This window comes from Pristiophorus japonicus, chromosome 9 (genome assembly GCF_044704955.1).
Source record: "Pristiophorus japonicus isolate sPriJap1 chromosome 9, sPriJap1.hap1, whole genome shotgun sequence".
Lineage (NCBI taxonomy): Eukaryota > Metazoa > Chordata > Chondrichthyes > Pristiophoridae > Pristiophorus > Pristiophorus japonicus.
This window is the reverse complement of record NC_091985.1, coordinates 168697610-168713639: the sequence shown is the minus strand read 5'-3', so window position 1 is coordinate 168713639 and position 16030 is coordinate 168697610. Positions and strand designations below refer to the sequence as shown.

The 16030-nt window shown below is 44.9% G+C and overlaps 1 protein-coding gene across 1 annotated transcript in view; it reads right to left on the bottom strand.

The window, feature by feature from the left end:
• LOC139273965 (solute carrier family 22 member 2-like) overlaps positions 1–16030 on the bottom strand; it is a 77012-nt gene that overhangs the window by 20313 nt on the left and 40669 nt on the right. Inside the window, exons 7-9 of the mRNA XM_070891037.1 lie at positions 12011–12225; positions 5744–5852; positions 4506–4618 (exon numbers count right to left, since the gene is read on the bottom strand). Coding sequence (XP_070747138.1) covers positions 4506–4618; positions 5744–5852; positions 12011–12225 — 437 coding nt within the window. The remainder of the gene's footprint in view (positions 1–4505; positions 4619–5743; positions 5853–12010; positions 12226–16030) is intronic.

The window sequence follows — 16030 nt, the reverse complement described above, 5'->3', positions numbered from 1 at the left end:
AGGGCCATATTCATATCCATTGGTTTGAGTGGAAGCAATAGGTGTATAAAACCACAGCAGTGCACATGCACACGCTGAATTCATCTCGGCCATTTATTTTGGTGGCACCCAACTCCATTATGGCACAAATACATCTCGACCCATATATACATCTTTTCGCACATCACAGCTCTGTACGCACGTAGAGACACGCAGATGTACTCTCTGTTGCCCCCTGCACAAGTTAAGAGTCTGGAGATCAGTCACAGATTGACGTGAAATAAATGGTGCCGTTCCTTAAAGCGTCATACTGCCTACGCTTGTTTTGTGAACGCCATCGTCACACGCTCCTGTTGATCAGTTACTTGTAAGATGCTGACAACAGTGGGAAACTGCTGCCAGCGCAAGATAAATGTCTCATTGCAGCAGCTCGGGGAATAAAGCATCAATTAACTGCTACTGCTCCTGTGGACCTTTAGCCCTGGGGTAGGCGTTGCCCCTGCCCTTGTCTTACACTGCTACCTGCTGGTCACCACTGCACAATGACAATGCAGCATGCAGTACACAGTCATTGTTTTAGCTGCCTTCTCTCTTTGGTAGGAAGAACTAAAAAACAGGTCTTTTTTTAAATGGTGAGAGACTTTTAAATGTTGGGATTCAGAGAGATTTGGGTGTCCTTTTGCAAGAAACACAGAAAGCGAGCATGCAGGTACAGCAAGCAATAAGGAAAGCAAGGTGCCACATCAAAGGTTACTGCACAAGATAAAAGTTCATGGGGTTAGGGATAATATATTAGCATGGATAGAGGATTGGCTAAATAACAGAGATCAGAGAGCCAGGATAAATGGTTCATTCTCGGGTTGGAAACCAGTAACTAGAGGGGTGCCGCAGGGATCAGTGCTGGGACTCCAACTATTTACAATCGATATTAACGACTTGGAGGAAGGGAAAGAGTGTAATATAGCCAAGTTTGCCAACGATACAAAGATGGGAGGAAAAGCAATGTGTGAGAACACAAAAAATCTGCAAAAGGACATAGACAGGCTAAGTGAGTGGGCAAAAATTTGGCACATAAAGTATAATGTTGGAAAGTGTGAGGTCATGCACTTTGGTAGAAAAAAATCAAAGAGTAAGTTATTATTTAAATGGAGAAAGATTGCAAAGTGCTGCAGTACAGCGGGACCTGGGGGTACTTGTGCATGAAACACAAAAGGTCAGTATGCAGGTACAACAAGTGATCAGGAAGGCCAATAGAATCTTGGCCTTTATTGCAAAGGGGATGGAGTATAAAAGCAGGGAAGGCTTGCCACAGTTGTACAGGGTATTGGTGATGCCACACCTGGAATACTGCGTGCAGTTTTGGTTTCCATATTTATGAAAGGATATACTTGCTTTGGAGGCAGTTCAGAGAAGGTTCACAAGGTTGATTCCAGAGATGAGAGGTTTGACTTATGAGGAAACATAGAAACATAGAAAATAGGTGCAGGAGTAGGCTATTCGGCCCTTCGAGCCTGCACCACCATTCAATAAGATCATGGCTGGTCATTCCCTCAGTACCCCTTTCCTGCTTTCTCTCCATATCCCTTGATCCCCTTAGCCGTAAGAGCCATATCTAACTTCTTCTTGAATATATCCAATGAACTGGCATCAACAACTCTCTGCAGCAGGGAATTCCACAGGTTAACAACTCTCTGAGTGAAGAAATTTCTCCTCATCTCAGTCCTAAATGGCCTACCCCTTATCCTAAGACTGTGTCCCCTGGTTCTGGACTTCCCCAACATTGGGAACATTCTTCCCGCATCTAACTTGTCCAGTCCCGTCAGAATCTTATATGTTTCTATGAGATCCTCTCTCATCCTTCTAAACTCTAAAGGTTGAATAGGTTGGGCCTCTACTCAATAGAATTCAGAAGAATGAGAGGTGATCTTATCGAAATGTATATTTTGAGGAGGCTTGACAAGGTGGATGCAGAAAGGATGTTTCCACTGATAGGGGAGACTAGAACTAGAGGGTATAATCTTAGAATAAGGGGCCGCCCATTTAAAGCTGAGATGAGGAGAAATTTCTTCTCTCAGAGGGTTATAAATCTGTGGAATTCGCTGCCTCAGAGAGCTGTGGAAGCTGGGACATTGAATAAATTTAAGACCGAAATAGAGAGTTTCTTAAACGATAAGGGAATAAGGGGTTATGGAGGGCGGGCAGGGAAGTGGAGCTGAGTCTATGATTGGATCAGCCATGATCGTATTAAATGGTGGAGCAGGCTCGAGGGGCCGTATGGCCTATTTCTTATGTTCTTATGTTGTCCTTTATTGCAAGGGGGTTGAAGTATAGGATTAAAGAAGTCTTGCTACAATTGTACAGGGCCTTGGTGAGACCACCCCCGGAGTACTGTGCACAGTTCTGGTCTCCTTATCTAAGGAAGGATATACTTGCCTCGGAGGCAGTACAACGGAGGTTCAGTAGTTTGATTCCCGATGAAAGGGCTGTCTTATGAGGAGAGATTGTGTAGGATGGGCCTATTCTCTCTGGAGTTTAGAAGAATGAGAGGTGATCTCATTGAAACATACAAGATTCTGAAGTGGATTGACAGGCTAGATGCTGAGAGGTTGTTTCCCCGGGCTGGAGTGTCTAGAACTGGATGGCACAGTCTCAGGATAAGGGGTCGGCCATTTAAGACAAAGATGAGGAGGAATTTCTTCACTTACAGGGTTGTGAATCTTTGGAATTCTCTACCTCAGAGGGCTGTGGATGCTGAGTTTCTGAATATATTCAAAGCTGAGATAGATAGATTTTTGGGGTCTAGGCGAATCAAGGGATATGGAGATCGGGCGGGAAAGTGGAGTTGTGGTCGATGATCAGCCATTATTTTATTGTGGTTCGAGGGGCCGTATGACCTACTCCTGCTCCTAATTCTAATGTTCTTATGAACAAGCCAGCCAAGCACTGCCCACACCTGAAGTGTTGCCAAAGGACTGGGTGATCAGGACGCTGGTCTGGGCATTGGCTTCATTGTACAACACCTCAGACAGGTCTGTGCATTGGAGTAAGGGCTTCCCGAGCCATTGTGGGAATGCATATCTCCCACCAGCCAACCACTGAGTCTTCCCTCCTCTTGGTCGAGCCCAATAATGTTGAATTGATGCAGTAACTATGAATTGTTTGCACTTATGGGGAAATTGACATTCATGTGCATTATCCCAAGACAATGTATTTCGAGGTATGGAGAAGAGGCGGATAAATGGAATTGAGATATGGATCAGCTACGATCTAACAGAAGGCTTGAGGGGCTGAATAGCCTATTGCTGTTCCTATGTCAGTGAACATACATCACCTGCACATTAAGCCAGTGAAAGCCCTTTCGTTCTGTATAAACTATGGCATTGTAGGATGTTGGTGTAACAGCAATAAGGTTGGTACCAATTTTTCCTTGTACTCTAGGGTTACATAAGAACTTAAGAAATAGGAGCAGGAGGAGGCCATTCGGCCCCTCGAGCCTGCTCCGCCATTCAATAAGATCATAGCTGATCTGATCTTGACCTCAACTCCACTTCCCCGCCCACTCCCCATAACCCTTTATTTCCTTATCGCTCAAAAATCTGTCTATCTCCGCCTTAAATATTTCAATGACCCAGCCTCCACAGCTCTCTGGGATAGAGAATTTCATAGATTTACGACCCTCTGCGAGAAAAAATTCCTTCTCATCTCAATTTTAAATGGTCGGCCCCTTATTCTGAGACTATGTCCCCTAGGTTGGTAGACGTCTTGCGATCTTTAAGTTGATGTGTTGGACCTGGCCAAAAAGCCCATTAGTCTCTTGTTTTTATGGATGCATGAATCACAAAGTGGCCCTTCTGTGGAAAACAGCACCAATCAGCTTGAGGAACCATTAACAAGTTGTTAGTTGACATTACTAAGCAGTAGAGATTTAACAATAGCAGAATCATAACACTATGTAGTTCTATTCCCAGCATTTATCAGAGGGTTGCTGCCGGCGTCATAACGGCTGGAAAGGCAATGCTGATTTTCCGGAGAGTTTCCTGTGGGTGTGACTGGAGCTCGCCAGGCCCATAACCGGCTTGGGGATTTCTAGGCCATAGTGTTGTGGTCCATTGAGTAGAATACTATTTCAAGTTCAGATCCCTGCGACACAAGGGAGACATTCAAGCCCTGGATGCAGTTCAGGGAAGAGTCATGAGGTTGATACCTGCTGTCAGGGGTCTGGGTTTTAAGGAAAGATTGAAGGCACTTGGGCTTTTGAGCCTGGCAAGGCAACTTAGGCGAGATGATCTTATAGAGATCATATAAGATAGTAAAGGAAATGAATATGGTAAATCCAGACTATAGGGTGCATCTGGATTGATGAATTAATTTGGGTCAACACATTTCACCTGTAATCATCTTGTGATCTTGTTACTCCAATAGCAGAAAACACACCTCACTGTATTCAGTGGTTGCTGTGGAAGGGAACGATTTGCTCCATTAAATGTATTGGGTTAAATCATTTAAATGCAGTGCAACTCACTCACCAAAAACCACAAGAGGCATTTCTGTCCAGATAGCTGCCAACCTGTACAGAAGGAATGGTGCTACTACTCCACCGATGTCACACATTGCCGAGCACACCGAAACAGCAAAGTTTCTGTCGGTGAAAATCAACATTTTGTATCCTGGTGAACCATCATTTCATTTGACTAATTATCTTTTCTAAATCAGAAGTCAACATTTATTTTTTACCTTACAACAGATTCTCCGTTGAAATAGTATCTCGTTTAGATTTGTCATTAATTTTATATATATATTCGTTTTTATATATATATATATGTGTGTGTGTGTGTGTGTGTGTCAGTGGTGGCTGAGGGCTAACTAGTTCAGGGGTTAAAATACTTCTTATTTAGAAAGTGCATTTGAAGGAAAATTCCTCCCGTCAATAATCTTCGTAAAAAGCTTAGTGCAGGAAGTAAACAGGATTCCCCATTGTGTACTCTCACTTACATTTTGCCAAGATTATTTTTAGGAAGAATATCATTTTAGGAAACTGTGAGTAGACGCTCTAAATCTTCTTCTTAGGCAGTTCCCCAGAGTCGAGGATAAGAAAGAACATAAGAAATAGGAGCAGGAGTAAGCCATTTGGTCCCTCGAGCCTGCTCCGCCATTCAATAAGATCATGGCTGATCTGATCCTGGCCTCAACTCCACTTCCCTGCCCGCTCCCCATAACCCTTAATTCCATTATCATTTAAAAATACGTCTATCTCCACCTTAAATATATTCAATAACCCAGCCTCCACAGCTCTCTGGGGCAGAGAATTCCAAAGATTCACCACCCTCTGAGAGAAGAAATTCCTCCTCAGTTGCGTTTTAAATGGCGACCCCTTATTCTGAAGGATGCTCTGGAAGATAATGTTCTTCAACTTTCTAAGCACTTTCTAAATAAGAAATATTTTAACCCCTGGTTAAAACCTGAACTCGCCCTTTTAGCCCTCAGCCACTCCCGACACATACATACATACAAATATATATATACAAACATATATATAAAATTAATGACAAATCTAAATTTGGTACTATTTCCATGGAGAATGCTCTAAATACACTAACTTCTACAACAATTATTTTTCCATTTTACACTTCAACCATCAGTTAAAAGAATGAGACATCAATAATTGAAATCTGTTCAGAACTGATGCTCAGTGTCAATTGTACCTGAACTGATTTGTTAAAAGTCAGCTATTGCAATATAGAAATAATTTCTATTCTGTACCTACCTTAAAAATGTCGGGTATAATTCAGTATTTACAAAACAGACCATTAAAAACGCTATTGTAATTCCAAGTTTGCCCAAAGAAGCGATTGATGCTTTCAGCCAGAAGAGATCTGAATTGGAAAGAAGTTAGATGTAAAATTTATAAATGAAAAAGCATTTTCTCAACAAAATATAAGCTTTTACTTGCGTATTAATTCAAATACCACGGGAAACCAAACTATTGTTTTCGCAATAAAAACAGAAAATGCTGGAAATCTCAGCGGGTCAGGCAGCATCTGTGGAGAGGAAGCAGAGTTAATGCTTCAGGTCGATGACCCTTCGTCAGAACTATTGTTTTAACAATTCATATTTCTTGAGAGACACTTTTGAGGAAAAGGTCGTATATTAGCCTGTATTGCAAAGGGGATGGAGTATAAAAGCAGTGAAGTCTTGCTACAGCGATATAAGGTATTGGTGATGCCACACCTGGAATACTGTGTGCAGTTTTGGTTTCCATATTTACGAAAGGATATGCTTGCTTTGGAGGCAGTTCAGAGAAGGTTCACTAGGTTGATTCCAGAGATGAGGGGGTTGACTTATGAGGAAAGGTCGAGTAGGTTGGGCTTCTACTCATTGGAGTTCAGAAGAATGAGAGGTGATCTTATCGAAAAGTATAAGATTATGAGGGGGCTTGAAAAGGTGGATGCAGAGAGAATGTTTCCACTGATGGGGGAGACTAGAACTAGAGAGCATGATCTTAGAATAAGGAGCCGCCCATTTAAAACAGAGATGAGGAGAAATTTCTTCTCTCAGAGGGTTGTAAATCTATGGAATTCGCTGCCTCGGAGAGCTGTGGAGGTTGGGAAATTAAATAAATTTAAGACAGAAGTAGACAGTTTCTTAAACAATAAGGGGATAAGGGGTTATGGGGAGCGGGCGGGGAAGTGAAGCTGAGTCCATGATCAGATCAGCCATGATCTTTTCTGAATGGTGGAGAAGGCTCAAGGAGCCGTATGGCCTACTCCTGTTCCTATTTCTTATGTTCTTATTTCTGTGTTATTTGGAACATTTTATGGGAGGTGCAAAAAGTTAGTAAGTATTTGCATTTATTCCGTACTGAAAAATAATTTTTAACTGATACATTTACGAAGAGTGAAATAAAAATCTTCATTTGTATGGAGTGTTATCAGATCTCTCAAAAAATACCTCAAAAATTTCACGGAATGACTTTGCAGTACAGTGACTATTATTTAGGGAAATAGGGGACAGTCTGTGATGTGCTGCTCCCAGTGGGAAGCCGATAAATTCAAGGACCACGTCTTGGGAAACCATGGCCAACCCGCGATTCACATTCCATTGCTTATAATGGATGGATCTCATGTTGCTGCACGATATCCCAAGGCACACACCCTGTGAGTGCAGAATCATGGATTCTCCCAGAAATGTAACTACTTTGCGTGATATTTATGATTCAGTATTCTTATCTATTAATGTTTCTGGTGACTTTTTTTGTGTGAGGGCAGCAAGGGACATAGCTGCACCCAGTGCAATCATCACCCAGCTGTGTCGTGTTGGGACACCATCCAGCCAGGGTCAGATTCAGGGCCTGATGGACCAGGGGCAAAGCGATCCCAATGGGCCGGTAGTTATCTTTGTTCATGTTCATTACATCACGTATATGATTCTGATTCTGAGTATGAAAACATAGGCCAGTATAGTCAGCAATGAAAGCAGATATTCTGTATCAAGTAGATATACATTCTGGTTCTGGTATCATTGCAATACTAGATTCCTATACATATATGCAAATTTCTCTCAATAACATGTGAAATAAAACAGGTTAGTACATATTCTATTCCGTATAATGGTACATTATTAAATATAGGTACTTCTGTATGAAGGTATAAACAAGCCTTACATGGCCACTCTTGGTTCCATATCAAGGTGTGCCATCAGAGGACACAGCAGTGGAAGACTTGTAGGTTACCTGTACAGGTGTGCCTGGCCTAGTATAAAAGGCAGATCACCAGGTGTGATCCTCACTCTGGAGTTAGCAAATAAAGGACCAAGGTCACTACAATTTAAGTACAACACACTGCCTCATGGAGTCATTGTTAGTGCATCTAAGGACACAACAACTGGCGACAAGAATATGAACTTTCACTCGGAAATGGCTACCCTTGGTACGTTGCAGCAGTTCGCCGATGGTGATGATTGGGAAGCCTTTGTGGGGATACCCGAACATTTTGTCACAGCAAACGACCTGGCAGGAGACGACCCGGCCACACTGGCTGATAAGCACAGAGCTATCTTGCTAACCAGTTGTGGGCTCACCGTCTATGTCCTTGTCAGGGACTTGCTGGCACCAGCAAAGACAATGACCAAGTCGTACAAGGAGCTCGTAATCCTGATCCAGGAGCAACTCAAGCCCAAGGAGAGCATCCTCACAGCCAGACACCGGTTCTATACCCACCAACTGCCCAAAGGCCAGGAAATCGCGAAATACGCCGCAGACCTCAGGTGGCTGGCGGCACCGTGCGAGTTCGGCACCCACCTTAACGAAGCGCTGCGGGACATTTTTGTCATTGGAATCGGCCATGAGGGCCTTCTTCACAAGCTACTGTCTGCGGACCACAGTCACACAACGGAAGGCCATCTCTGTGAGCCAGGCATTCATGACCTCGACCTGCGGCTCTAGGCAGATGTCTCACCCTCAGGACTCAAACCCGGCAAGTACTGTGCACACAGTGGCGCCGTTTAGAGGCTGGATTGTAGAGCGTGAATCCTGTCAGGGAAGAGAGAACAGGCCCCCCCCCCTCCCACAAGTCCCTTAACTCAAAGTCCACCGAGGGGGGCTAATCGAGTAGCCCCATGCTGGCATTGCGGAGGGAATCACAGGGCTCACCAGTGCCGTTTTAAAGACTATGTGTGTAAAGGCTGCAGCACAAAGGGCCATCTTCAGCGAATGTGTAAGAGAAATAGGACTCACTGTGTCAATGAGGAGTCTGCAGATGGCCATGAATCCAGCGTGGATTATGAATTGTTAGACAGAGAGGCAGTCCAATCCCACTGGGAGGTACATAGCATGTTTACCTGCACCACTGAGTGTTTCCCCGCTGAGGATGGAAGTCGAGATAGAGGGAAGTCCAGTCTTCATGGAAGTGGACACAGGGGCGAGCCAGTCAGTGATGAATCAAGGAGCCTTTGAGAGGTTATGGGACAACTCGGCTGAACGACCCGAGTTGGCCCCGGTTCAGGCAAAGCTGCGCACCTACACCAATGAAATTATCCCAGTCGTTGGTAGTGCGAATGTAAAGGTACTCCATGATGGCGCGGTGCACAAGTTACCTCTGTGGATTGTTGCAGGTGATGGACCAACGCTGCTCAGCAGAAGGTGGATGGAGAAGATCCAGTGGAAGTGGGAAAATTTCACCCCTCCAGCGATCGAAGCCCTCTGCTCTCAGAGCCAAAGCAAGCCCTCACCTGAGGGTGGACCTGGCACTGATGAGCTGACCAGCACGACACCCGAGACACAGACCGCCCAGAACAACTGCGTGGAGATGATCCAGCTGAGATGCACCTTCCAGGCTCCAGTGGCAGGACTCAGGAGGGAGAAAATCGGATCCAGCAGCAACTTCCCAACTGTGGAGGCAGATCCCGGGGAGAAGAGTATCACCGCAGTTGACATCATGGATGAAGCAAAGATGGCGCCCGCACCACGAGACGATGTGCTGAAGAAAAGGATGGCCGCGGCCAGACCATGAGATGCAGCACTGATGGAGCAACACGTGGCACCGAACGGAGAAGCGGATTGGGGTAAAGCGAACAAGGCTCTCTTAAAGGAGACCTGCAACCCACTACAATTAAGGGGACAGTTCCACACACTTAAGCAATGTAACAAGAAATGTGAGTTAGAGACTAAAGGTGTAACGGATTATGTAAAGTGTGTAACTGATCAAGTAAAATGTGTAACTGATAATTGGAATTGTATACATGCAACCAGTGAGGAAAAGTCGCGCGATTATGTACAATGTGTAATTGATAATTTGAACTGTGCATATGCAACCAGCGAGGAAAAGTCGCGCGATTATGTACAATGTGTAATTGATAATTTGAACTGTGCATATGCAACCAGCGAGGAAAAGTCGCGTGATCGCGATCGAATCCTAGAATGTCCATCATAAGTAAGGAAAAGCTGTGCGATGCAGGATTCCCACCACACGCAGCCAATGCAGCGGGCAGACACCCATCGGGTGCACACAGGTCCAACAAGCTACCCGATGCTGTAGCCTGTGTCCCGGGGACCAGAGTCATGCACCACGAAGTGTGGACACAAGTAGCCAACACACACGAGCTGCGAAGCAAGCGACCTCAGCAGGGCAAAAGCACCGGTAGTGATACCATGCCCTGGGTCGGCTCCATCTCTCAGGCAATCGATGGCACCAACTGCCACGAGCCTGAAGGAGCAGACTGCCCCAAGACCATACCCCTAGATGTAGGGTCACCCGCCACTGTCTCCCCAGAGGAAACAAGCACCAGTCAGGATCCCAAACCAAGCGACGCTCAGACCAGCGAGTCAGCAGTTCCCTGTGCACTGCTGGATGACAGTTCCTCAGGGAGTAGCTGGGACCCAGGGCATAAAGAAAGGATGGGAGGATCACAGATATCTGTGAACCTGCCTGATGCTGGGAACCATGGCAACAGCCCCGAGAGCAGGCTACCCCAGCCAACCGGCTTCCCACTGCCAGCACCAGGCACTGAGCCATCACCAGACTGCAGGGACACCACCCAGCCGCTCCGGAACTAGCTTGTCCTTACACACCGGTCACTGCATCGACAAGGCACCGAACGCTCTTGTCGCACCACGGAAACGCTCAACAAAAACCATGCAGAACCCACTTACCTGAACTTGTGTGTACATGAATGTCAGAAGCCCCCGCCACACCAACGTGGGAGGGGGGAGAGAATGGAGTGTATATATGTATAGGAATCTAGTATTGCAATGATACCAGAACCAGAATGTATACCTACTTGATACAGAACACAAACAGCAACCACCAGCACGCTACTGCACCAACTACCCCCCCAAGGTTGAGCCAGCCCGTTAGAGGTCTACCAGACAGAACCCACATAGAGCTAAGCCCAGAGCACAGTTAATGCAGAGGCGATTTGCACTGAGGGTTTAGGGGGGAGTGATGTCATGTATCCTACATGGTGACTGTTGGTGCTATCACAAGGTGTGCCACCAGAGGACACAGCAGTGGGAGACTCGTAGGTTACCTGTACAGGTGTGCCTGGCCTAATATAAAAGGCAGGCCACCAGATGTGATCCTCATTCAGTTAACTAATAAAGGATTAAGGTCTCTACAGTTCAAGTACAGCACACTGCCTCGTGGAGTCATTGTTAGAGCATCTAAGGACACAACATGTGTAGGCAAGTATATATCCTGTAGATACTTTAGAAGATAATATGCTAGATTTATTTGGTGGGCCTATGTTCTATGGTGGGATGGGGCTGCAGCCCCATTCACCCCGTGGTTAATTCTCCCCCCCCCCGTGGTTAATCCGCCCCCTGTGGTTAATCCCCCCCCCCCCCGGTTAATCCCCCCGCAGTTAATCCACCCCGCGGTTAATCTGCCTGTGGTTAATCTGCCCCCCGTGGTTAATCCCCCCGCAGTTAATCCCCCCGCAGTTAATCCCCCCGCAGTTGATCCACCCCGCGGTTAATCCGCCCTTGGTTAATCCGCCCCCCGTGGTTAATGCCCCCCTGGTTAATCCCCCCGCTGTTAATCCACCCCGTGGTTAATCCCCCCCTGAATCCAGCTGTGTCATGTTGGTGCACCATTTTGTAACCTAAGATCTTGTTAAAACACAAAACGTGTCGAATCATTTTGTTCTTCCTGTATAAATGCTCATCATTCTCATGCGTAATTCCTCTGTTGCACTTTGATAATAGATGTGTTTGCCCGATTTGTTGGAAAAAATAGGAATGAGCGGGATTTAGTATGAGGGTGTTAAGCATTTGTTTGGGAAAAGTGATCAGAAAATATCTGTCTAATTTTGAAAATCTTACGTCATTGTATCCTAGTCTAATTATCCCTGGTGTGTAATGTTGGGCTGATTGATATTGCCTGCTTTACACTACTGCCAAAGTAAAAATTACCCCCACCCCCTGCACCGTGCGAAATGTCATGGTATATTGACTAATAGCCACATATTACATTAGCTTTAGCTGTACCATTTATACTAGGGACTGGATTAAAATCAAAGACTATGACAAGTAACTTACCATCAGGTATGAAGGCAGTTATCAGGCAGGATGCCCCTGCCAACAGGTTACCGATTGCAAAGGGAAAGCGACGCCCAATCCGATCAACAAGTAGAACAATAATGATTGCTGACGGTATTTCCACAAGTCCTGAGATGAAGAAATTGAGGTAAATGTTTCCTCCCATAATTCCCAAACGCATGACAAGCCCGAGATACACCACAGCACTCGTGAACCTGGAATGAAGGATTTTCATTTGAGTTGATTTAATGCCATGACATTGACCACTGAGCCATATAATGGTAAGCTAATGATGTCCCCATTCTTGGGTTAGTTATTGCAGTTCTGTGTTTAACATAATGATACATAAACACATCAGGGTAAGTCTATTGTAAATTTGTAACACTACTACCTACGGTATGTTCTCGCTCATTCAGTGACTCTGATTTATCCTTCATGTACAGTAGGGGGAAATCACAAGGGGAATGGTCCTTTTAAGAGTTTGAGACACTATGAACTCACAAGCCGAGATAGTCATATTCACCAGGCTGGTGCAGAGCTTTCTTCTCTCGGAGGACTGGTCAGAAATGTGGGAACACAACACTGTACTGTTCTCCGTCCATCAATTCCCAATAGGTGCTCCAAGAGGTCGTGTTACACTGGGAGACTGAAGGTGAAAATCCTCCATTCCTGCATTTAATACCTACTGCATCTCACTGGCCAATCTTCAATTTTTTTCAAAGGAAGAAGATTGGAGAGTGAACAGATAAGAATATGTTTATAAAAGCCAGAGTTGTAAATGCTCTAAATTGAGAATTTTAAGTAAGTTATCAGAGTGGAACATGTTTTGATTTAAAAATTCAAGAAGAAAATATGGAACGGGGAAAAGGGTTTTCTCCCATAGATCTGTTCTCTCCACACATCGGGCATGTATCAATTTATCTCAGCATAGACGCCACCTACTACATTCAATGTCTTCAAAGAGATAACCAACTTCCAAAAAAGATAAAACTCTCTAAAATGTCTCCCAACCCCTAAGAGTAATTAAGAAAAACTCCATTGTATCAATCCAACCTTACAACCAACACTTCTGATCAGATCCATTCCATGCTACCTAAACCCTGGTCCCAGCATGGACCATAATATAACATTTTCAAACCACAATCTCCAGGGAAAGATGGAAATCTGAGCTTAGGTAAAATTTTTGGTTACAAACCTTTTCATTAAAGAACTGGAATATCAGACACAAAACTAAGATCGGCATCTGGCTTAGAAATTTACAGCACGGAAGGAGGACATTTCGGCCCATCGTGTCCACGCCAGCCAACAAAGAGCTATCCAGCCTAATCCCACTTTCCAGCTCTTGGTCTGTAGTCTTGTAAGTTACGGCACTTTAAATGCACATCCAAGTATTTTTTATATGTGGTGAGGGTTTATGCCTCTACCACCCTTTCAGGAAGTGAGTTCCAGACCCCCAACCCCACTCTGGGTGAAGAAAATTCTCCTCAAATCCCCTCTAAACCTTCTATCACTTACATTAAATCTATGCCCCTTGGTTGTTGACCCCTCTGCTAAGGGAAATAGGTCTGTCCTATCCACTCTACCACTCTATCCAGGCCCCTCATAATTTTATACACCTCAGTAAGGTCTCCCCTCAGCCTCCTCTGTTCCAAAGAAAGCAACCCCAATCTATCCAATCTTTCCTCATAGCTAAAATTCTCCAGTCCAGGCAACATCCTCGTAAATCTCCTCTGTACCCTCTCGAGTGCAATCACATCTTTCCTGTAATGTGGTGACCAGAACTGCATGCAGTACTCCAGCTGTGGTCTAACTAGTGTTTTATATACTTCAAGCATAACCTCCCTGCTCTTGTATTCTATGCCTTGGCTAATCATAGAATCTTAGAAATTTACAGCACGGAAGGAGGCCATTTCAGCCCATTGTGTCCGCGCCGGCCGACCAAGAACTATCCAGCCTAATCCCACTTTCCAGCTCTTGGTCCGTAGCCCTGTAGGTTACGACACTTTAAGTGCACATCCAAGTACCCTTTAAATGCGATGAGGGTTTCTGCTTCTACCACCCTTTCAGGCAGTGAGTTCCAGACCCCCACAACCCTCTGGGTGAAGACATTTCCCCTCGTATCTCCTCTAAACCTCCCTCCAATTACTTTAAATCTATGTCCCCTGGTTGTTGACCTCTCTACCAGGTCCATCCTATCCACTCTATCCAGCCCCTCATAATTTTATACACCTCAATTAGGTCTCCCCTCAGTCTCCTCTGTTCCAAAGAAAACAGACCCAGCATAAGAACATAAGAACATAAGAATTAGGAACAGGAGTAGGCCATCTAGCCCCTCGAGGCTGCTCCGCCATTCAACAAGAACATGGCTGATCTGGCCATGGACTCAGCTCCACTTACTCCATAACCCTTAATTCCCTTATTGGTTAAAAATCTATCTATCTGTGATTTGAATACATTCAATGAGCTAGCCTCAACTGCTTCCTTGGGCAGAGAATTCCACAGATTCACAACCCTCTGGGAGAAGAAATTCCTTCTCAGCTCGGTTTTAAATTGACTCCCCCATATTTTGAGGCTGTGCCCCCTAGTTCTAGTCTCCCCGACCAGTGGAAACAACCTCTCTGCCTCTATCTTGTCTATCACTTTCATTATTTTAAATGTTTCTATAAGATTACCCCTCATCCTTCTGAACTCCAATGAGTAAAGACCCAGTCTACTCAATCTATCATCATAAGGTAATCCCCTCATCTCCGGAATCAGCCTAGTGAATCGTCTCTGTACCCCCTCCAAAGCTAGTATATCCTTCCTTAAGTAAGGTGACCAAAACTGCACGCAGTACTCCAGGTGTGGCCTCACCAATACCCTGTACAGTTGCAGCAGGACCTCCCTGCTTTTGTACTCCATCCCTCTCGCAATGAAGGCCAACATTCCATTCACCTTCCTGATTACCTGCTGCACCTGCAAACTAACTTTTTGGGATTCATGCACAAGGACGCGGTGTCCACTGGTACGCTCGAGACCTTCCGCGAGAGGTGAGCACTGGAGGGACTGGAGTACATCGTCACGCCCGGCAACCAAATTTTAATTTGATTTTATGTTTTTAAGTTAATTTGTTTTAATTGCTGGTGCTTTTAGTGTCCCCCTCCCCTTTTATAGGGGGCACTTGGAAAAAAAAATTTGATTCTGTGCCAAAAAAAAAATGGCATTGTAAATGTTGGTGTTTCCCCCAGATTGGGGGGCACGTTTTAATGTTTTTCTGTTAACTCCTAAAAGAGTTTCATGCACAAGGACCCCCAGGTCCCTCTGCACCTCAGCATGTTGTAATTTCTCCCCATTCAAATAATATTCCCTTTAACTGTTTTTTTTTCCCAAGGTGGATGACCTCATATTTTCCGACATTGTATTCCATCTGCCAAACCTTAGCCCATTTGCTTAACCTATCTAAATCTCCTTGCAGCCTCTCTGTCCTCTACACAACCCGCTTTCCCACTAATCTTAGTGTCATCTGCATCTCCAATCTTTCCTCATAGCCAAAATTCTCCAGTCCAGGCAACATTCTTGTAAATCTCCTCTGCACCCTTTCCAGTACAAATCACATCCTTCCTGTAATGTGGCGACCAGAACTGCACACAGTATTCCAGCTGTGGCCTAACCAATGTTTTATACAGTTCAAGCATAACCTCCTTGCTCTTGTATTCCATGCCTCGATGAATAAAGGCAAGTATTCTATATACCTTCTATGAGGGTAATCTTTGTGTGGAGGCGGAAGATTTTGGTAGGGTTCTTAACGAATACTTTGTATCTGTTTTCACAAAAGAAAGGGCAATGCAGATACTGCTATTGAGGAGGAGTGTGAAATTCTGGATGAAACAAACATAGTGAGAGAGGAGGTATTAAGGGGTTTAGCTGCTTTGAAAGTAGATGTCCCCAGGCCTGGATGAAATGCATCCCAGGCTGTTAAGCGAAGTAAAAGAGGAAATAGCAGAGGACTTGACCATCATTTTCCAGTCCTCTTTGGATTTG